Below are 23,280 nucleotides of genomic sequence, written 5' to 3' on the forward strand. Positions count from 1 at the left end.
CCGGATGGAAAGCCAGATGTTGAGCCGTGCTGCTTGACGGAGCAGGCGGGGATGAGCCGACATGTGACAGGGTGATGGAGCATGTGATCCAGACGCCGCAGTAGGCCGGCGTGGATCTGCATGTCGAAGGACTGTACCTTCCCCGAGAGCCGCGGCTCCGCGCGCCTAAACCTGTGACGCCTCTTACAAAAGGGGGGCGGGGGAGAGGGCGAGAGAGGGCGAGAGAGAGAGAGAGAGAGAGAGAGAGAGAGAGAGAGAGAGAGAGAGAGAGAGAGAGAGAGAGAGAGAGAGAGAGAGGGCGAGGGAGAGGGCGAGAGAGGGAGCGAGAGAGGGCATGAGAGAGGGATGCTGGGAACGAAAAGGCTTTTTATTCCGTAGTACAGTACTCGTACAGGACTCCTGCTTAGGTCTGCGGGGAACTCAGAAGCTTCCCTCAGAAGGTTTTAAAGTCTCTCAATCCGCTGAGCCGGTCCTTCTTGGTGGAACTGGTGTAAATGTAAATGACTTACATAATCACCCACCCCCCCCCCCCCCCCCCACCCACCCACCCAAAAAGTGTTAAGTCAGCACTTAATAACAGACTTGATAACAGTGTGAAAATAGCTAAATATAATCGCTCATGTTCTGCAAGTCAATTTGCCGTTTGACCAAGCCTGCAAAATAAAAGCTGAAAACGTGTGTGATCTTCACTGGAATAACGTTAATAACATCTCTGGGTTGGTTTTATATATGCATATATACGTATACAGTATACACATCTATATTATACTATATATATATATATATATATATATATATATATATACACAGTATATATATGTATACTGTATACATATATATGTATACAGTATACATATATATAGATATATATATATGAGTGGGTGTGTATAGATAGATAGATAGATAGATAGATAGATAGATAGATAGATAGATAGATAGATAGATAGATAGATAGATAGATAGATAGATAGATAGATAGATCCATCGTTCCATTTTCCTCCGAGCTGGGTCATTCAATTAATTTCAATTCTTGCTGGACTGGACAGGCCCCATCACAGGCCGAACACAGTCCTCCAGCATGTGATGGGGCCGGATCGGCCAAGTGTGCTGCTGCCACCTACTGCACGGGGTCCGGCTTAGACACACACACACACACACACACACACACACACGCACAAGCATACACGCACACACACACACACACACAGGAAATCAAATGATCATAATTTTTCATATTATTTTTCTGCCCATTTTTTCAGGCTTATTTTTTTGTCATTGGGTTTATTGTTTATTTTCCTCATCTTTGGTTCAGTACTCTGGATCACTGCTTTATTTCATTTGTCTGTTTACTATATATGGCCATATTTTTTTCATTAATTTGTTCATTTATTCATATTTTTAATATATTTGTATATTTTATTTTTCTGTTATTTTGTTGAATACATTTTGTGGTTTAATCATTCAGTTGAGTACCTGTTGTCATATTTCAGATATATCATATTACATATTTTAATCTGTACAGTCAACCGTTGGATGGTTTTTATTGTATATTTTCAGATTTTCTGTAAATTTCCATTTTCTTACTTTTTTTTATTCTTTTGATTTCCTATTATTTTGCCAATTTTTTTTAATGTAAGCTGTTGCAGACACTGAAATTTCCCTCTGGAGATGAATAAAGTACCCATCCAGTGGCTCTTTATTCTTAATAACAAGCTCAGCTCTCTCTCTCTCTCTCTCTCTCAAATCACACACACACACACACACACACACACACACACACACACACACACACACACACACACACACACACACACACACACACACACAGGTCCTCCCTGTGTCAGTGCAGCCACAGCGGCACAGCCTGCATGTTCCTGCTATCATTGGCCAAAGACAAACTATACGCCGGTTTCTTTCTTTTTATAGTAGTCAAACCGCCGTACATGGAAGAAAGGTGAAGGGCGCCCAGGGCCCTCCCACTGAAAATAGCACACCTTACAACTCACTGGGGCAACACAAACCAAGAGGCGGCGTGTGTGTGTGTATGTGTATGTGTATGTGTGTGTGTGTATGTGTGTGTGTGTGTGTGTGTGTGTGTGTGTGTGTGTGTGTGTGTGTGTAAATCATCCTGCTGACAAGGAGCGGGTATTTCATTTCACTGTTGGAGGGTGGACAATAAAAACAAAGATTTCTCAAGAGCAATTCCTAAAGGGGATACTAAAGGTGCCGCCAAACTGTTGTATTACATGTACAGTATATAGAGGAAACCCTTATTACTACTGTATATTCTGGATAATTGATAGGTAAATGACCCTTTTAAAAATCCTTTGCTCCTCCTTTCACCGATGGACTGTCATGTAGCCATGGAAAATCTCAAAACCATTTCCCTTGGAACGCCAACGACTTGGTGGCGAGAGTTTGTGTTTCTATACATTGGATGTAAGTTGGAATGGCTTTGTGCAGTTGCTGAGGTCGGAACTAAAACATGCCGCGCCCCTGTCCCCTGTACCGGTGCTGGCAATGGGGTCCTCATCATCTGCTGTGCCCCCGACCCCTGTGCCGTCATTTGAAGTCTCTGGCTCTCTCTCTGGAGCTAATCCTTCCACCATTCTCACCGACTCTGAACAGTCCGTCTCCTCGAATAGAACTGAGGCGTTTTCCGTACTCAAAACACAATTCAGCACAAGGGCAAGACAATTGTCTTCACTTTTTTACAAGTCTAAATAAGGGAGGGCTTTTCCCTTCATAGCACTGATAAAAAAATGTTTTAAAAAACCTCAACAACCTTACCTGAGACTACGCCTTTGTCTGGCTGTCCCTGCCTGTCCGTGCCCAGCGCTGTTTTTTGTGTTGCTTTTGCCTTATGACACTATTATGAAACATTTCCACAAGCACTTCATTCCTTTCCCATGAAGATTTGATCAAATTGCCTTTGATAATACTGGGGTCTTTCTACTAACTGACCAGTAAGTAGAAAGACCCCGTGATCTGCTGTGCCCCCTGACACGGGCACAGCAGATCATGAGGACCCCGATGCCAGCACGAGCACAGGGCACAGGGCACAGCATGGTTTAGTTCGGACCTCAGTGACTACATTACAATTATTCAAACACCGACGGACGCAGCCATCAGCCATGACAGCCATAACAACTATTATCCAACCATCAATTATCCAGTACACATATATATATATATACATACATACATACAATTGTAATAAGGCTTTCCTCTATATACATTTAATACAAGAGTACTTTTGGCGGCGACTTTAGTGTCCCCTTCAGGATTTGCTCTTGAGAATTTTTTTCCTGTTTATTGTCCCTCCCAACAGTGAAATGAAATATCAGCCCCTGCTGTCTTTGGCGTTCAACAGCAACTATGCAAAAAAATAATAAATAAAAATGGATAACTCCCAGACGGATTCCCTCTCTTGGGGAAAGCAACGCCGCACGCCTCCCAGCTAATTGGATTTCTGCCCTTCTAATTTGGCAAATCAAAGAGGGCAGGCCCGCGTGGAGAGCGGGAAGGAAGGGAGGGAGCTTATCGCGGAAGGCCAAAGAGGAAACTGGAAGATATTTCCGCACACGCTCTTTGCAGCTGTTTACATCAGCGAGAGAGAAGCGTACGGAGCCCCGAGTCCTGAAAGCCTGACAGGTGCTGCCTCCCTGTGTTTACCCACAGCAACTGCTGGTTAAAGTGAATTCTTATGTGGTCGACGGGATTATTGAAAGTATATCGTTATTATGAGCATTCAAAACCTCATAACCGGATTTAAATCTGCTTTCATACAGTCGTCACGGTGTAGGGACTGCTCCCCAACGGTTATTTTGTGGCGCGAATTGCTGCCGTTGCCCAAATATACACCATGACTACACCCTGACATTACGGAATTGGTTTTGGATTAATACGCTAATGCACCTGGAGGCCAACGCCAATTGTGTGAGGGCCGAGGGCTCGGGGGGTGGACGGCCATCACGTGAAGTGATTAGGGTTATTGTGCGGGTTCGGAAAGGTGGGACTGGATGAAGTGTCGAGGGAAGGACAGTCACGTTTTTGGGTTTTTTTGTACAGCGGATAATTGACATTGAGGAGTCTCAGGTCTCAAAATATAAGGAAGGTCTTCTACCAAACAAGCGATTTTCTTTGCTTTATATTTCCTCTTGGTTGTTGACGTTGAGGGTAAAATTCCTCCTTTTATCGTCCTTTATTTCGCTCATTTCCACCCGACGTTCATTGGAATTTCTCATTTCGGAGGACAGAGCACAGCGAGAACCTCTCTGGTGTTGAATGACTTTTATTCAGACTGAGAAACACTTTCTGGGATCGAGACACAAAATACAGCAGGTTTCAGATGAACTTAGTGGCGTCTTTGAGGCAGGTGAAAGGAAATAAACCCCATCATACGAGCAGTGATTAAACGTGGATAATCTCCTCCCACTGGTCTGTTTAATACAATAAAATAACGTGAATGTTTATAGAAAAGTAAACAAAATCTTCATTTGTTAAAATAAATCTTAAAGAAGCCGTAAAGGCAGATATTACAGTGGATCCTGCGGTGAAGGCTGGCAGATCAGTTATACAGTAGTTTCTCGTGACAGATGCCACTGTCACTTGTTCAAAAGACACGTCACATGAGGCACCTTCTATTGGAAATGTTAGTAGTGCTGCTGTATCAATAGTGATACAAAGTAAGGCAAAACATTTGAAATTGATATTTAAATGATCCCTTTGCTAACAGAGAAACTGGTGTGAAGTATGTATCCTGCAGCTGGGAACGATAAAAATGTATTTACATTTTTGGCGACTTCCACCATGTCCTGAAGCAAGGCACTTGACATCGCATTGCCAGACGTGTGTGTGTGTGTGTGTGTGTGTGTGTGTGTGTGTGTGTGTGTGTGTGAGATACAGAAATAAATATTTACAAAAAATACAAAAACTAACCATTTAAAAGATTAAGAGTGACTGTATATTTATAAAATGATCTAAATATATATGGTTGGTCTTAAACTTTGCACCTGCGTGAGGGAGCAGGGAGGGAGGAGGGTGGGGGTAATGTGCAACGCTGTTCATTAATTCAAGGCGGAAGCGAAGCCGCCGCTGCTGCCGTGATTAACATTCTCTGCCCAGCCCCGCCCGTCTGTACGTCGCTCTGGGGGAAAGCGACGCTCCCGCCATTACGCCGGCTCCGCAGCAGAGACAGACAGCGCGGCTGGACTGGGAGAAAGCCGTGGAGACTTTGGCCCTGACTAATGCCTAAACCCCAAATGAACACGGAGGGGCGGTGAACGGAGTTTCCGGAACTCCTCCATCTTGGGGGACGTGACAGTGGCGGCTCTCTAGGCGCCGCAGAACTTCAGGGAGGGGTTTTTTTTTGGTGTTTTTTTAACAAATGTATGGGTTGCTCTTGCATAATGGCGGTGACAACGAAAGAATACTGTCCTTGCTCAACAAACTACATTTCTTCTTCTACTCTTTAGTAAGGCTCTGCCTTTAGACTGCGATACAGGCAGCAGGTAAACACCATCCCTATGACCTGCAGCATTGGCGTGGGAAAACAAAAAGATGAAGAGAAATCAATAAGACGGCTATCAATGAAGCTACTATGGAAAAGTTCAAAATGTCAATATAATCCATACCATAGCAATGTATGTGCAGTGAAACAGCCATTACTCACCTGTACGCAGGCAATCCCAACCCCGACCGCTCCGATGATCTTCAAGTGGTCCAGGATGAAGTTCTCCAGCTTAGTGATGCAGCCGCCCTAAGTGGGACATTCAGAACACAGATCATCATCATCATCATCATCATCATCATCATCAAAACACACATTCAGCGTTTGCAAACACACTAAATAATGCAACGGCCTTCCGTCTTCGCTGTAAACATGCTGCAACACTGTCTCGTTAGATGTAATTTGATGACATTTATCGCTATTACGTTATCCACAGGTCACATGTTTGACATTTTGAGACATGAAAGAGCCACTGTTTCCCACAATGCACCAGTCTTTGGGGAAATACTACTTTTTTCCCCATTCCAACAAATTCCATCCGACTTGGAACTCTGATTTAAATGGTCATTCTTTTGCACTTTTCCAAGTAGAAGGTCCTTTTCTGAGTTCTGACTTCAATGGAATAAAGCGTGTATATATACATCATTATATAAATATGAAGAATGGAACAGCACTTTGTGACAAGTTACCTTAACCGACCAGTTATCGACCATGTTCTCACATTTGTGGGACTTTTTAATCACCATGAATATATATCTGGAAAAGGTCATTATTCCATTGTTGGACAACCAACTACCCATGAGCCTTTGCTCCCGGTGTGGCCTTTTGACCCCTGTTGGACCCGCTGTCCCCTCCTCACCTCCACCTTGTAGATGTTGGAGGGATGGTCCCGGTGGCCGCAGCCCTCGGTGGGGCTCTTGCAGCAGCTGTCTGGGACCATGCGGCCTTGGGCCTGGCTGGAGCGGATCCACACGCTCTCCTCCCAGTCTGACGAACTGTTGCTGCCGCAGCACTTGAACTGGGAGGAGGGAAGAGCGGAGGGAAATGCAAAATAAACAAATAAATTGAGTTTATTTATTTATTTGTTGAAAACTGGCATGTGAGCGACAACTTCCTCCTTGAAAAACAGACAGAGAAAATTCAACGGCAGGAACAATTATTCTGTAACGTCAGATCTAAACAAAGTGCAGTGAAGTGCATTTTACAAGAGGGATTACATAGTCGCTTAATTTAGCATTTTGCCATCTTGGGTCCCTAATTTCTAATTGCATTTCTCCCGTTTCAAATGAAACAAACAAATACAAAAGACGGCTAAATTAATTAACTTTGAAAATAAAATAAAATTAAATTAAGCTAAGTTTCTAACTCCGGTCCTTAGTAGCGTCGTACCTCCTGCTGCAGCCTGTCCACAGCCCTGGTGACGTGCTCCTCCTCCTTCTGCTGATACTTCTTCACCATGGTGGTCCGCAGGGTCTGCTTCAGCTCCTCATTGAGCTGCGGACATTCATAAATTTGTGTTCATGCTGCAGAAATAGATCCGAGAGTCACGATGCAACGCAAACGTTTCAGCACCGGACACGACCGAGAGAGACAAAAAATACACAACCAGCTGAGTACAAATCCATCACTCTAGTCTTGAGACTCTGAATGCTGGAGATCCATTGACACGGTAAGCCACCTTCAGGTTCCAGTTAAGACTTTTCAAAAGACCTTTTAAAGTGCCACCTTGAGTGGAACTCGGGACCATTTTTATATAGAAATGAAACAAGACAACTCTCCCGGTTGAATATGTCACTGCGCTATCAATTCTATGGATCGATTTTTCTCCTCTTAGTGGGAGCCGAGCGTGGAAGTTGTATCGACGGGTTGAAGTTGTACAATGCCACACACAATAGGCAGAGTGGGGGGAGTGGGGTGGAGGTGTGGAGGGGGTGGGAGGGCTCAGTTTCTATGGCAACCAGCAGGCTGGGAAACCACTGTAAATCAAAGCGTGAAAGATACATCACAGCAAAGAAGGATGGGGAGATAGGGAGGAGGTGAAGAGAGCGAGAGATGGGGAAAGAGGAGAAGAAAGGGAAGGGAAATTGGAGTGACGCTTCCACTTGATCCGTCCATGATGTACATGAAAGAACAGATGGAGTGTTATGGGTTAAAAAAAAAAACAAAAAAAAAACCCTCCCCCAGATATCTGGGTGTGCGTTTTACAATTCCTTGACTTTTATGACGGAAGTTCTGCTGCTGAATATCACACTTTATCTCACCATCAGTCTAAATAGAAAGGTCAGGTCGAGCTCCTCCCCCAATGAACTGTGAAATGGAAAATATTCAAATATATATATATTCAAATTTATATTCAAATTGCGCGTAATCAGGAAGAATCACCGGTCCGGTATCATCCGCAATGCTCTCGGTTTGACTGTTATCGCTATCGTTTTCTTTCGGTGCAAAACATATATATACAAACATCTATCAACGGAAATTCACTATCGACCGGGCAGTTGGATACTGGTTTAGTGTTTATCCCCTTCGCCTAATTGAAGACGTACTTATTTACACAGCGTTAACGGAGCCGTAGCTCCCCCGGTCACGTGACGGTGTTGAGATGAAAGAAAAGAAGGAGGGAGAATGCAGAGAGGAGTTCTAACAACAATAACAGGGAGGAGGAGAGAGAAGGGAGGATGGAGAGGAAGAGCTGTGAAGTTGAAAGGAAATGTGGAGAAAGCGAACACCAGACCCAGCAGAGAGCGAGACGTAGAACTAAAAAGCGACAGAGAGAGAGAGAGAGAGAGAGAGAGAGAGAGAGAGAGAGAGAGAGAGAGAGAGAGCAAGAGATAAAGGGAAAGAAACGCAGTCACTATTCATGTGCACAAGGGTTGTGTATAATGAATGAGCTGGCGATAATTATATTGCTGCACCTTTAATATAGCGAGGAGCCACATAGCAGACAGCCAGCAGGCAGAAATATATGCACTACTTATGGAACTTCAAGGAATTTAAAAATAATACATGCATAACTTACGGTACTGTAAGGAATTAAAATAGGATATCCACCACAAATAATTGAAAATAGTATATTAAGTACATATGGTACTGTAAGGAATTAAAATAGTATATACACTACAAATAATTGAATATAGTATATGAAATACATATGGTACTGTAAGGAATGAAAATAGTATACCCACTACAAATAATTGAATATAGTATATGAAATACATATGGTACTGTAAGGAATTAAAATAGTATACTCACTACAAATAATTGAATATAGTATATGAAATACATATGGTACTGTAAGGAATTAAAATAGTATATCCACTACAAATAATTGAAAATAGTATATGAAGTACATATGGTATTGTAAGGAATTTCAAATAGAATATGCAATACTTATGGTACTACAAGGAATTTAAAATAGTATAAGCACTATGTTTGGCAACTTTATTTAACTGAACGATGTGTTGTCACGTCTTATAATCTCTACATAATCTATGTTTTCATTTCAACCAAATGAACACCTTTAGCCAAAAGCAAATCCTTAAACCTTAAAAAAAGAAATCTGTCTTTTGACAGGTTTGTCTTTATGCGAGCTACATGAAAGTACAACATTAATTTGCAACGGCTTTTATCAAAGTTGTGTTCCTTTGTAGATTAAATTCTCAGCCAAATGAAAATGTTGATAATTCTACTCCACATACCCTTCTAAATGAAACACATTTTTCATTATTTGGACAACATAATTGTGACTTTAAAAATGCAAAAACCAATCCTTTCTCAAAAATAATGAACATTTTGCATTTGCTACATCTAAACCAGAAATGCACCTCAAATGACACGGCCGATTTGATTACTTTTCCTAAGGCATTTTATCTCCTTTTCTTTTATTATTATTATTATTATTATTATTATTATTATTATTATTATTATTATGGGTCCAGCCCCTATTATTATTGCTGCGAATTTTAGTATTATTATCCTCCTTTGCATTTTTTGGGCTAAAAGTGTCTGGAACATGACAATCACTGAACCCACAGACATGGTTGAGGTTTTGTTAGAGCTGGGACATCTCAGGCATCTCGTGGTTCAAGTTTGATCTATATCTATCTATATTCGGAGCAGGAATGAATGAAAAAACACATCATCATCCAATTTGTTATATGTATATGCAAAGTGTGGCTCTCAGTTGTAACATGGTACAAACCATGTTTGTGTCCTCACACATGGAGTTCGCTTGCAGCTCTAGCGCAACGGGTCTGAATCGTTTCCATTTTATTTTAGCCTCAAAGTTTAAAAAGTTGATGAAATCCCTCTGAGGGACAAGCAGTGTTTAATCCGTTTGAATGGAGCCGTGTTGTTGGGAACTTCCAGACGGAGGGATTTCCTTCCACAGAGACACCGTGAGGCAGGACTTTGTGGACTACAGGAAGAAGACAGCCACCTTCGCATTTTTAGGATAACGTAATAACACACAACAAGTGTATCGGCTTGTATTAGTAATTCCGCGTCACCAGGACTCACCCCGTCATTATGTCAACCGATGTTGCGTTGAATGGAAACTCGGAAAAATTATAACTCGCTTTAGTAGTAATGCTGATGTAAAGACGAGCAACAGCACAATCTGATGCTATGTTCCATGGGAACTCAAAATTTTGGAATTGATGTCGATACGAAGTGATGGCATGTTTTACGGGAACTCGGAAAACTGTAATCCGTAAGTAACATGACTAAACTGGACCCTGTGCATTTCTGCCTGCAGCTATATTTATTATTCTTATTATAAATAAAGATAATAATATATAAGTGAAAAAATGTATAGCATTACACATCTCAAAGCATTTCAGGCAGTTCATGTCTTTCATTTCTTATTCTTTATGGCGTATGGACAAACCTTACGATTTGCATAGTTTTTCTATTTATATGTTAATAATTGATTAGTGCTCCATGTGCTGTACTGATCACCTTGTGTACGACGAATGACAAAATAAACGATAATGTTGCATAAATACAAATTGGACCGCGATGACAATCCGGTGGCTTTCCAGTGTTGGGCGTGGTGCGGGCAGAGAGGATTACCTGCTGGTAGTAGATGTAAGCCAGGATGCCGGCCAGGATCTCCAGGAGGAAGATGCACAGCAGCAGCACAAAGTACTGAGGAAGAGGAGGTGGAGAACAGAGTTAAAATGGACACCATTGTCAAGTCCGACACAAGGGATCTTTCTGTTCTCGCTGCTAACCCCCAGACATGGTAGGGATTTTCCAAACTCCAGTTTGTGAGTCTGGAGTCCAAATCCCAGAGAAATAGAACTTCATCGACTTGCAATTTCAGTATCCTACTGGCAAACTTATTTTATATACTAGAAAAAAGTTACAATAGTCGAACATAACTTTGTCTACTCCCATTTTACAGTTCATCAGGCTTTGCAAAACATATGATTTCCAAATGGATGAAAGGGGGGGATGCACCCAAGTCTAGATGAACTGCAACTCCAATCTAGTGTCTCTACTACTTACCGAAAGCCAATTTTCTCTATTGATCAACTTGTGCAATCAACTCTTGTGATAAATAAAGAAAAACAAAATGTGTCCTAACACAAGAAATACTGGAGAATTCTGACACTGGGAGAACATCGGATGAGGGCAGTAAAAAAATAAAAATAAACAAAACGAGGACTCTCCAGAGAAAATTGTCGGGTTGGCTATGTTTAAATTGAGGCTGGAGCGTTTTTCCACTTCGCTGAAACCAATTAACTAAATAAAAAAAAATACATATAACTTTTTTTCCCCCCATTAGGTTCCACTAAGGCCATTTGATGAAAGAAAAACAGAGGGTGCTGATAACACACTGTTTGTCTTTCTTGGAAAAAGCTATTAAGCAGTACCAGCATGTTGACAGAAATAACACCTTAGCACTCAACCCAATTTTATTTATCAGCCTCGTCAGCCGCACGCCTAATCAATCAACCACAGACAGAATCGAACAGTGTAAATACCAAAACACATTATTCTTTGGCATTCAGTCAGTCATTTAGTTCTCATGAGAGCACTCAGAAGTTATCAGAGTGACTGCGGGCTCTTATATGCGCTCCGTCTGAGCCCAGGCTGCCTCATGAGTCACAACCGGGTACATTTCCACCGTGTTTCACGGAGATCCGAGGTCTATTCCAGGTTAGTAAGCAGCTTGATTGCATCCATCCAAATCCTATTGTTTTCCCCTATTGTAATTGATAGCTCTATTATACTCGCAGATTTTGCATTATTTAGGCCTCGTTAGAAGATATCATTTGAAAATACCCGTATTGCTTGCTGTTTTTCCTCTGCCGCACCAACAAAATTGAATTTTCCCCCCGGGGCGAGGTTGGGGGGGTTAATAAAGTGCCATCTAATCTAAAAAAGAGCATAAAATGCAGACGAACCCAGATCACCCTTGCAGATAAACATTTACCACCGAAGAGGTAAACACTACGGGACGATCAGCCAGCAAACAACAGAAACCACTTCTCTCTTCTTCACACAGTTGCTCCCCTCCCTCACATGGACCACACCGGCTCTGTGAGGGAGGACAGCCCTTCGCAGCATCAACCAAAATCAAACGCTTTAATGGCCGCTTTCCGTTTACGTGGAACAGAGCCAAGTGGATAGACATATGAGGATGATGATATGTGGGGTGTGGTAAGGGGATGGAGATTTTCTCCACTATCCTCCACTTGCCGCAGCGCCGCCCACATTGATCAACACTGGTGTTATTCTCAGATTGCTCCTGGTGTTAATTATTTATAACGTGGGCCGGTGAAGCCCGGTCCGCCCGTAAACATGATCAATGGCTATAATAAGCCCGACTTGACTTCTGCCGCGCCGTGCCGCGGACTGATCGAGTTAACTCTCCTATTAGAGACCATTTTCATTTAAATAGTGTCCCCGAGTCGACTCATTAAGTCCTTTTTTTTGCGCCTGAAATTTAAAATCTGCCAAGCTTGAAGGATGTTCTTGGCTGTCCTGCCGCCGCAGTGTCTCCTCGCTCCCCCAGCTAAAACGCTTTATAAGGAACGCCTACATTTACTTTCCGTGCATTCTGATCCCCATCGTACACCAAATAAAAATTGGACATTGATCGCATTAAATCCCCACCGATTTATGTCAAATCATGTCCATCTCTAATCGCGCTTCATAACAGTCGCAGCCTCGCAGGGCTTTCCGCGATGGAACTTGGGCAATAGGCACATTCCTGTCATCCTGAATAGATTATTTTGAATCCCCTCGACACTTGGACCTTTGGTTTAATCAGTGCAGCCTGAGTTAATCCTCGGGACACCGTGATACAGGGGACTGACACATATTTTAAGTACTAAGGTCCAGTGTTAACAAAAGGAACTTACTTGCAATTTGATGGTGCCATTCTTAAAAAGCAGGCCTTATAGGACTATATAGGACTAATAACACATAAGATATACTAAAATTACTTGCAAACTCTTGAAAACTAATTTTCAGATAGCCGTCGCACAAGGACACATCCCACACACAGTTCCCTCAGGACGCCTTTGCAGTCCTTTGCCGTTTTATCTACAAGATCTGATTCGTGAGCAAGTGTGTCAGAGCTGAAGGGGGTGGTGGGAGGCACGAGAGGGGCCGCTTCACATGCCAGGTTCCTTCAGAGTTAAGTACAAGAGGAGATACGATCGCGAAAAAAAACCTTGACCTGAATTCCCAAGGCGATCCGTTATCAGGCAAAGGAAATCAGCGCAGTTTAGTGGAGTTGGTCTGTGATTTGATGGCAGAAGACGATTGGATCAGGCGTCCCATGCGAATGCCGAACCGCCTTAGTGCATTTTGATGCGCTATTGACAGTTGGCTCAGGTGGAGGGGTGAGAGGAGCTTAAACTCTCTCTCACACGAAGGAAGATTTAATCAAACCAATGGGGGCAAATGCAAGATGCTACAGTACTTGTGTGACTCAAGACCTCCACACACTGTGCATTTTCCGCCATTTTGTACACTTTGGGATAATCCGGGTTCAGAATGTACGATTCCACTCCGGGATTTTCAGTCAACCATGCACATTTGCTAATTAGCACCAACCCAGGGGGGTTCAACGGATGAGTGAAAATCAGTTGAATTCATGGGTAGAGCAATAACTGGGCGGGATTTTTACTTTCTAAACCTGGAATTATCCACCTGTGGGAAATTCGGAAAATATTGCGCTAGCATGCCGTGATTTCACACCGCGATCCTATTGGTCACTCGTCAGGATCAGGATGTGGCACAAGTCACACTGTCAGAACTTAGTCAGAGCCTGGGACTACGGGGAAGGTCAGGTCCGTTCCAGATCCTGTTGCGTTAAGCAACCCAGGACCATTGTTCACTATGGGAGACTATGTCCAGTATGATACAGTTTAGTGTGGGACTGCCAAAAGACAAACCAAATGGCAGTGCGTGAAATGTTTGACAAACGGTCCATGTGGCTGTTGATGGCCAAGACAGCAGAGTGATGACTCCGGTAAGGCGCACACACACACGCGCACACACACACACAGATGTGTATACGCTGTGACAGAAATCCTATGTGTGCACTGAGAGCCAGGTCAGCCAAGTTACTCACTGCAGTTAGTGACTGTTCTCTCCAGTCGTCTCACCCACTAACACTCACACCAGCGGATTCTAAGAGTTCTGTCCGGCGAAAACAGAGAGAAGTGAACACACACACACACACACACACACACACACACACACACACACACACACACACACACACACACACACACACACACACACACACACACACACACACACACACACACACACACAGCTTTGTATTTGCATTGAGATTCAAACTGTATATCGGTTTCACACACAAGGCCCAGCTCCATCTTATTTTTCCTCCTTGGGAAACCTCTCAACAGGGCAATATCAACCTGTCAGTGTGATTCATCCTCTTTTTAAGCTCGAGCTCCTGAGGACGCCCCCTGCATTCCAAACCCGGGAGGACGTCTCTCGCACTCACTCGCAGCGGGACAGAGCTTTTAAATCCAACCCCTCGAAGGGCCGCCGTCTCAGAACCGTGACCAATCCTTACGTCAAAAATGTAACTGTGCTCTTGAACATCTAGAACCACACACAGAGACAGAGACAGGAACAGGCATATATTTCCCATTCCACTCGAACAGTTTCCCCAATTTCTTCTAATTGTTTTAGCAGCAGTAAATGGATTTCTTTTCGTGATTGCGTTTGAATTGGGTTTTCCGCATCTAAAACCGAGGTGGTTAATTCAAGGTTTGTGTTTGCACCCTTTTAATTTAGGGAACCACTCATTGCCATACACCATAGCACAAGTTAATTTTCCAACGATAATTCCTTTCTTAAATCTTGATTTTGTGACGCGGTGACGGGGTAAAAGGTTAAACCTGATATTAAGACCATGGGTGTTGTATTGTTTGTCAAAAAATATGTTCTCTAAAATACACCTAAAATCACCAAAAAACAATAAGGAGGAAATACAAGCAATGGCGGATGAAAATCCTGGACCCAGGGAGGAAATACTAGATTATCATTATTATTTTATTGTTATGTATCATCGTGAATATCACCGTCGCCCCTGAAACTTTACGATACCATGATATCATATCCACTAATCTCCCCGTCATAAAAGACTCATCAGCGTGCGGAACGGTCCTGTCACGGGGCGCGGCGGCGTGACATGAATGAACGATGAGGCGGCGGGCCGTTTAATCTTGGCTTCCACTCGTCGCTCTGTCGGATTTCCAACAGGAAGAGACAAATCTGGGAGGAGGAGAGGAGTGAACGGAGGAGACATGGAGTGTCGAGGAGGAACGAGGGAGAGAGAGAGTAAGAGAGAGGGAGAGAGAGAGAGAGAGAGCGAGAGAGATGGACAGAAGTAGAATGCAGCGGAATGGGCAGGTGCGAGCCATGGGGAAGACAGGAGGAAAGATGAGAGGGAAAAGGGCGCGACATGAGAGAGATGCACCTTTAAATCAAAGAGAGGGAGGAGAGGAGTGGGCCACGGGGACTTGAAGGTAATTCATAAGGCTGGGAGGCTCTCACCATTCCATATCGATCTGATTCCCTATTGATATACGTATTGACATTTTAAATATAATAACACTTGTATTACACTGTACACACTGCAATAAGCTAGTTAGTACATAGTAATAATTCATAATTACAATTTATACCCTATATACCCAACAAAGTTTATCCTGTGCATCTTTTATACATCTGATTATTTCTGTTTTGTATTTTAGGGCTATTTTTATTTATTTGACAATTTATCAATTATTTTTTTTAAACACACTTTTTTTTTTTCTATTTTATTATTATTTTTTTTTCTTCAGACAGTTTGTACATGTGCCTGGCCGCATAAACCCATTCTGATCATCAGAAATGTGACCAACTTTCAGCAAAGCATCTGACATGCATTACAAAAAGATTTCATGGAAGAAAAACCGGACTCTAATTTTCTTTTTTCTTTTTAATTTTGTTCTTCTGTTGTGTGAGGTTAAATCTGTTGTCTATCAATAGATTCAGTGTATATTTGATTTTTGTATTGGGTACATTTAATTGTTAGGTTTATTGTACATTTTCCAAATTGTCTGTATATTGCCATTTTATTTTTAAACATGTTTTTATTGTATTGCTTTATTATTATTTTGCCTACTGTGTTGATGTGAGCAGCTGGGACATTGCAAGTTTGCTTCGGGGATGAATAAAGCACCATCTATCAATCTAATATTTCAATTCATTTGTGACTAGGGTGGTATTCAAGGGGAAAATGATTGTATGACTTCCAAACATATTACGGTTTTCAAACTGATTCACTAACTTGAATGATAGAATTGAATCGTATCGGTGAACTGATTTTTTTTTTAACCCTGCTCTAGTAATTCAGAGAGGGCTAACCAAGTGGATGAGGCCACTTTCTAAACAAATCCAGTTGAAAATTTGGGAATGTTTTGTTTAACATACATTTCCGTCATGTCCGGTTACCTCAGCTCCCGTGAGTCCAATTCTAAATCTAGCTTCCACATTAAATATAGAGAAAACTAAGTGCATTATAGTGCTTTTTCCACCTTGTGTGGGCACAGACCTTGGAGACAAGGCGCTCTCCAGTTCTCCTCTGTGACGTGGGGGTTTTATGGCTGCCAAGCTGAGGAGGCGTCTGTCTCTGCTGCGATTTTGCCTTTTATGTGTCGCCTGAAGGAATGACTCTCCAGCCTCATCAGCCTCCCTCCCTGACTGCCGACACACACGCACGCACGCACGCACGCACGCACGCACGCACGCACGCACGCACGCACGCACGCACGCACACACGCACACACACACACACACACACACACACACACACACACACACACACACACACACACACACACACACACACACTATTTAGGACGCCTGGCTCATACTACATTCACAAATACACACCTCTTATATTGTCCATCCTTGGAAATCTAAAAAAAAATCTTGGGTAAAAAAATAATATATATATATATATTTTTTCAACTTTTTATAGTGCTTTTCTGTGCAAACAAAAGCTGTTTGAATCCTCGTAAAACCAAACAGAGAGGAAAACTGTGCATATTGCTTTCATTCTGCACATATTTGAATTCATGACGTCCATTCATCAAACAATCGCAATGATTCTTTACGCTAAGTTATTTACTACACTCAAAGTCCAATATGACATTGCAATATGTAATCAAATAAATCAAATGGTATTATGCTAAACATGCATTTGAATATTTAATCATGAAAACACTAGAAGAAAAGCAGACCCTGGGACTCTTGTACCTACCACTGAGTATCGCGAAAATAGAACAAATACTTTCAAGACATTTAAGTTTTTTTTTTTTTTTTCCTTTTTCGATGACTTCCAGAGTTGGCAATAACCGAAAAGAACGCTCAAAGTGAAACTGTAATCATAGCATACAACAAACAACAATATCTGGGTTGGCAGCTGTAAACAACATTTTCATGAGCACGTTAAACTGAACATGAACACGCTAAACGACACTGTCCTCGACCAGAGATGACATGGATATATATGCGATCTTCACTTTCGAGGCACTCCAAGGCTCAGGCTTTGTTTACGTTATTAACTTTGTTACCTGGCCCACGGCATGGTTATTTATCATGCTATAAAACAAATAAATAAATAATGAGGCCGTTTAATAAATAAATAAATACATACATAAATCTGTGTCTGGTAAGCTCAGTAAACTTCACAGTTCTCAACTTCCCCCTCTCCCACACAAAAAAAAATATCCGCTGCAGATTCAACTGCGGTGGAGTTGGACGTCAAACATGACCTATAAGAATAACGCAAACATCTCAGGTGTAACTGCTGTGGTGTTGCACCTGCAAACACCTCCCATGGCCCATTGCACAGAGGACGGTCAGTAAGCAGAGTCTGTGTGTGTGTGTATGTGTGTGTGGGTGTGTGTGTGTGTGTGTGTGGGTGTGTGTTATGTCTGAGTATGACTTGGCGTTTCCAACACCATGCAGGTGTTGCTGCTGGATCAGGACGTTGCAAGTCTCTTCTTGGCAACACTGCTTGACTGTGCTGTGACCACCGTGGATAGCGATCATGAGCAATACTGTGGGTTTGAATGTTTTTTAAAAAACGTCTACTTGGAATAGAAACGTCGTATTTAGGGAAGTCATATGCATGTCAAACATCAGGCCTAATGCGTTGGTGCTATTTAGCGTCTGATTTGCTATGTGGGGGGGAAAGAAAAAGGTTTGGGCGACGTCTTGGCATATATTGAGTCGCTGGCTCACCACTCGCAACAGCCTCCTCTGCTCCTTGAAGGTGGCGCAGCATCCCAGCACGCCTGTTACCATGACGATGGCTCCGGCCAGGACCAGTATGTAGGCGGAGGCGGCGTAGGTCTTGGAGGACAGGAGGCTGATGTAGTCACTCTTCTCCACCAGGGTCCAAACACCGACCGCCATCACAACCCCCCCGGCCAGCTGAGACAACACAACAACAAAACAAAACAAAACAACATGAGTGTTGCGGTTAGTGACCAGTACCGCATGACGGAGACGAGACTATTGTCGCCTAAATGTAAACAACACCTCTGCTTTGAAATTGGGTTTCCACAACAGAGAAGTTTATGTAGTTATGCATTATATAAACCACGTATATTAACATACATATATCCACTGTAGCTACTCTCTCAGATATATTTAGGCAAAAAGTAAAAAGAAAAAAAAAATGCAGACAGAGTGCATACATGACATCACGCCTTTGTCCAAAACGACTTACAAGATGTAAATTTTGCATAAATGCATAGACTAAATGTGGAAATAAAAACCATGTTTCCATACAAATACGCATTGCATCAACGTCAAACTGTTATTCCTGCGGGTCTATAAGGCAGTACCTTGCACGGTATTATTCATACTCAAGAGCGCTGGGGCGGAATGGAGCTTCATCGCCGTGATGACGGAAAAAAAGATGCACGGCCGGCGAGCGGATGACAAACCAACAAATAAATAAATGAGATGGATGCTTCCCTGAAGCAGAGGCTCATCATGATTAGCAAACGCGGTGTCGCCGCGTTTTTTAGCAGGTGCAGATGGAAACATCACCCATCTGCTGAATAAGTGCAAGCTCATTTACCATATACAGTAGCAGAGATACTCTATACAGCCAGAGCAGCCGAGGGAGAGATCCACGTCTCGCTGTGGAGACGTGGATTGTTAGGGTGGGAAGGACGCCAGAATGCCGCTGCCGTGTACGACCGCTGGGCGTGCCTTTGGATCATTTTGGTGGGACGAGCCGGAGACCGTGAGCGCTCAGTGGCCATGGAGGAGGAGGCCAGGAGGTGCTGGTGCAGACAGACACTAGATTGGACGTCATTGTTGCCTCTTTCACTGCATCCTGACAGTGACTCTACTTTTATTTATTTATTTTTTTAAATAACCAATTCCAGCCTACAGTCATCCACACACCTGATGCTGCCTCCCATGCACCATGTACGGTGCACTGGCTGCTACAAATGGGTAGAACATAAAGAGCTATCAAGAGCTGTCACAGTTATTACATATCCACCTGACCGCAGTTATTTGAGTTGATCATAATTCAGTTCATCCAAATTCATGGGGAATTTCGAGCCAATGTTAGAAATGTTGCAATGCATAGAATGCAAATTTGGCCAGTTTCCATGGGTTGGCTTGAGGAAAATTATCTATTCATCCAAATTTTTATGTTCCAATAATCAATGCCAATAAATGGCTCTTCTCCATAACTGTGTCCGAAATTACATTATTTTAGTCATATACTACCAAAAAAGACAATTATTTGTTAAATCGCAATTAGTATAGTCAACTAAAATTGAATGATTATGACTACTCTATTTTTATGTACAGCTCTAAGCTAAAAAAAAGCTAAAGTTGAATCCATGAATGAATGAATACACAACTGTCATTATACCACATTATTTCAGACTGCATCTAATACCCAACTAGTAACCGCATACACTTCAGACATAATTCAGGGAGAGATCAGATCGATACGACATGGCATGACGAGTCAGCGGATGTCGGAATACTGCAACAACAACTTTGTCACTGTGCCAACACAGTCAATCCAGACTGCTTCAATGGGGGAAAAGACACTGGATTGAACCACGCACAAAAAAAAGGTAAATTAAAAAGCATTGCTTATTTACCAAGTGCATATACTGTATACTTATATAGTAGCAACATCCATTATAATGCTCATGGTCAAATTTTTTACTTATACATGTAAAAATCTTTTTTTATTTTTTGTATATGGCCAATTTTTCTAAAAAAATTATTTATTATTTAAGCCCCTTTCCCACTTGCACTGAAAGCAGTGAATCTACTGGCAATATTACGTATTGGCATCACGTGGGAAAGGGAACCGGTCTGAATGTTCCGTAAATTTACCCTCTCTCAAAGTAGTATAATTTCAGGTAAAATGCCAGGTTTGGATGTGAATGGAAGTGTGTGGGAATGGAAGCACTAACATTGCCGTAAAGTGGGGTGAAACTGAATCCAAATTATGCACAAATAGTGGATTTTTACGAATATTTTTTTCGCAAAAATATTTAAAAAAAAGGATTTGTTTTCAGGAAAAAATAAAAATAAATTAAAAAAAAAACACTTTTGGAAAAATGGCGAGTCCCGGTCGAACCGTGGAGTTCGGCTGCAAAAATGAGAAACTGAAACACGTCCAGTCTCTACGAAGACAAGTCTTTATATTCTTAAATGTTATTCTTTTTCCTCTTAAAAATGCCACTCAAAAAGACCCTAGACGTGTCTTTTAGAGTTGCGGGGGACATCCGGCACAATCGCTTCGCTTGTCCGCCAGCTGCACCGCAGAACAGAGCTGTAGAACCGGTGGAGAACATTGCTTCTCCGGAGGCAGAGAGTGTAGGACAGGTTGAAAATGATCACACTGATGTAATAACTTTGGGTAAGGGCTATTATGTCCGGGGACGAGGGCTGTGTTCCAGCTCCTTCAGCGGAGGGAGGAATCCGTTGGGCGGGGAGACGGGGAGCGAAGCGCTGGTCTAAAAACAGATTCTGTTGCCTAGTCTCGCGTGATATTAGACACCTCACGCCCGAGCATTACGTACCGTTTCCGTAACATTATCATATAATGTGGGAATAGACTCCATACGGAACTTTTCCATAAAGGAGGCCAATGTGAGAATTAATACCTAGTGCCTTTGCCTTTGATATTTTTACCCAGCAATGTTACGGATTCCATGTGGGAGAGGGGCTTTAATTACCATTATCGCCTATTGTTTTGATGCATGCCACCGTAACACCACCATTTCCCTTCAGGGTAAATACAGTAAATACAGTACACACACACACACACACACACACACACACACACACACACACACACACACACACACACACACACACACACACACACACACACACACACACACACACACACCATTTGCCTGTTTACACCATTTGCCTGTTATCAGTTTTTTGTTTTTTTTGTTGCTATGGGATTTTTTTTTATTTTTTTTTTTATTTTTTAAATCGTTCTTAACCACCGCAGGAAAAGCTCAAATCATGTTGAGAATACAATTTTTTTTATCTTCCCTTGGCTTTTGGTCAATAGGTCAGGAAAGGTCAACCATGTGCCAAAAACGGCCACAGGTATGCTGGTTTTACTTCCAACAAATCGCCACACCGGCTGATTTGAAATATTTAATTCTGAAACTCTCGTGTGTGAAGGTCTTTCGCGAGCTTCAAATCAAACAGCGCGTTGACGAGTGGGAAGGAAAATCCGCCCGTTCGTCAACGTCTTTTCTTGTCAATACTCGAATTCACTCGTCCCTCCATATGACACATAATTAAGCAACCCTGAATCAAAGGCTTATAGGTGCCGGGCAGGACTGTAGCACCCACAAAATAAATTCTCTCCCCGACACCTAAGTTCAACAAATGGACATCGTGGGAGAGTAGGTGCTCAGGAAAAACCCGCGTGCAGAGCGGCCGGGCTTCCTCGCAGAGCCTCGGTTCTCACGGGTCTCTGGGGTTTCGACTCGGGAATATTTTTAACCAGCTTAGCAGAAAATACCACGCCGCATCGCTGGGATTCAACTCACTGAACTGGATATTTATCCAGAGGATACAAGCTCCTCTGGCACCGAAATACATGTTCACATTCTGCTCATTGTGCAGAGCTGCGGGGCTGCATGCTCTTCTAGAGAGAAGTGTTGTTTGTCCCACGAGGGGGAAGGAGCCGCAATGCCCGTATCTGGTTCTGCCTCATCATCTTCATATGGCTTGGAGAGCACTCAAGAGGGGTTTGTCTGTCACTTGAGGAACACATTCATCTGATCAGTTGGCAGACGCATTGTGAGGACAGATGAGAAAAGCAGACCTCGAGGCGGGCGCACGTACGAGCATTTTCTTTATTTTCAACCATCTGATGAAAAGTTGAATGAACATCGGAACTTCCAAAAAATAATTGAAGTGTGTGAGTTGGAGAAAACAATCCGTAAGAATGACATAATTTATAATATATTATACATAATATAACTGCATTAAATATTTATACACACTTACTTGATTTTAGACTGGTTCTCTATATTACGTATATAAGTATCACCTTTTTCGCTACAATACTGTAGAGTTTAGGAGTCTTCCCTCACCCCCCTTAAGAGCCGACCTGAGACACCGAAACATATTTTCGGGGTTGAATGTCGAGACCAACAGCTCTGATGGAAACGCGTAGAGTTTGGGGAGAGGCTCGTTCAGCCAAAGCCTCGGCCGCTGGATCGATGTGAGATCAGAGCGGTGACAAGGTCCCGCTTCCTGGCTTTGACTTCACTCACCCAGAAGAGAAAGTTGAATGTGAAGAGGAGATATTTCAAGCAGATGGTTCCACATGTTTCCTTCTTCTCTTCCCCCATTCTGTGAAGGGAGGGAGGGGGGGGATTCACAAAGAGTTGGAACAATGTTAAAATCACAGACAGGCCTGGGATATATATGGGACTGATGTCAATACCAGGTTATGAGAGGAGATATCCTCTGGGATTTTCTTTGATTGTTTATATATATTTAGTAAAATGTAGTATTTAATGCTGAATACATGATGAAATTATATTAACTTCATAGGCTCTGACTGCTTGGTCATTGTTTCCACATTACTAATGATTGTTTCTCAAATATTTATTTTCTGTTAAAGTCTAGTGTGAGCACCAACAGTCATCCCAAAAACATACTGTGCCCCAAAATATTATTAAAGCCCT

General features: G+C 42.5%; 1 protein-coding gene across 1 annotated transcript in view; it reads right to left on the minus strand.

The window, feature by feature from the left end:
* Nucleotides 1-4,278: 4,278 nt before the first annotated feature.
* LOC307227654 (CD151 antigen-like) overlaps nucleotides 4,279-23,280 on the minus strand; it is a 22,349-nt gene continuing 3,347 nt past the window's right edge. The window contains exons 2-8 of the mRNA XM_079997044.1: nucleotides 22,864-22,942; nucleotides 18,305-18,496; nucleotides 10,586-10,660; nucleotides 6,902-7,006; nucleotides 6,372-6,530; nucleotides 5,675-5,761; nucleotides 4,279-5,533 (exon numbers count right to left, since the gene is read on the minus strand). Coding sequence (XP_079853170.1) covers nucleotides 5,474-5,533; nucleotides 5,675-5,761; nucleotides 6,372-6,530; nucleotides 6,902-7,006; nucleotides 10,586-10,660; nucleotides 18,305-18,496; nucleotides 22,864-22,941 — 756 coding nt within the window. The 5' untranslated portion in view covers nucleotide 22,942 and the 3' untranslated portion in view covers nucleotides 4,279-5,473. The remainder of the gene's footprint in view (nucleotides 5,534-5,674; nucleotides 5,762-6,371; nucleotides 6,531-6,901; nucleotides 7,007-10,585; nucleotides 10,661-18,304; nucleotides 18,497-22,863; nucleotides 22,943-23,280) is intronic.

The sequence above is a fragment of the Zeus faber genome (genome assembly GCF_960531495.2).
Source record: "Zeus faber genome assembly, chromosome: 3".
NCBI classification, from domain to species: Eukaryota; Metazoa; Chordata; class Actinopteri; order Zeiformes; family Zeidae; genus Zeus; species Zeus faber.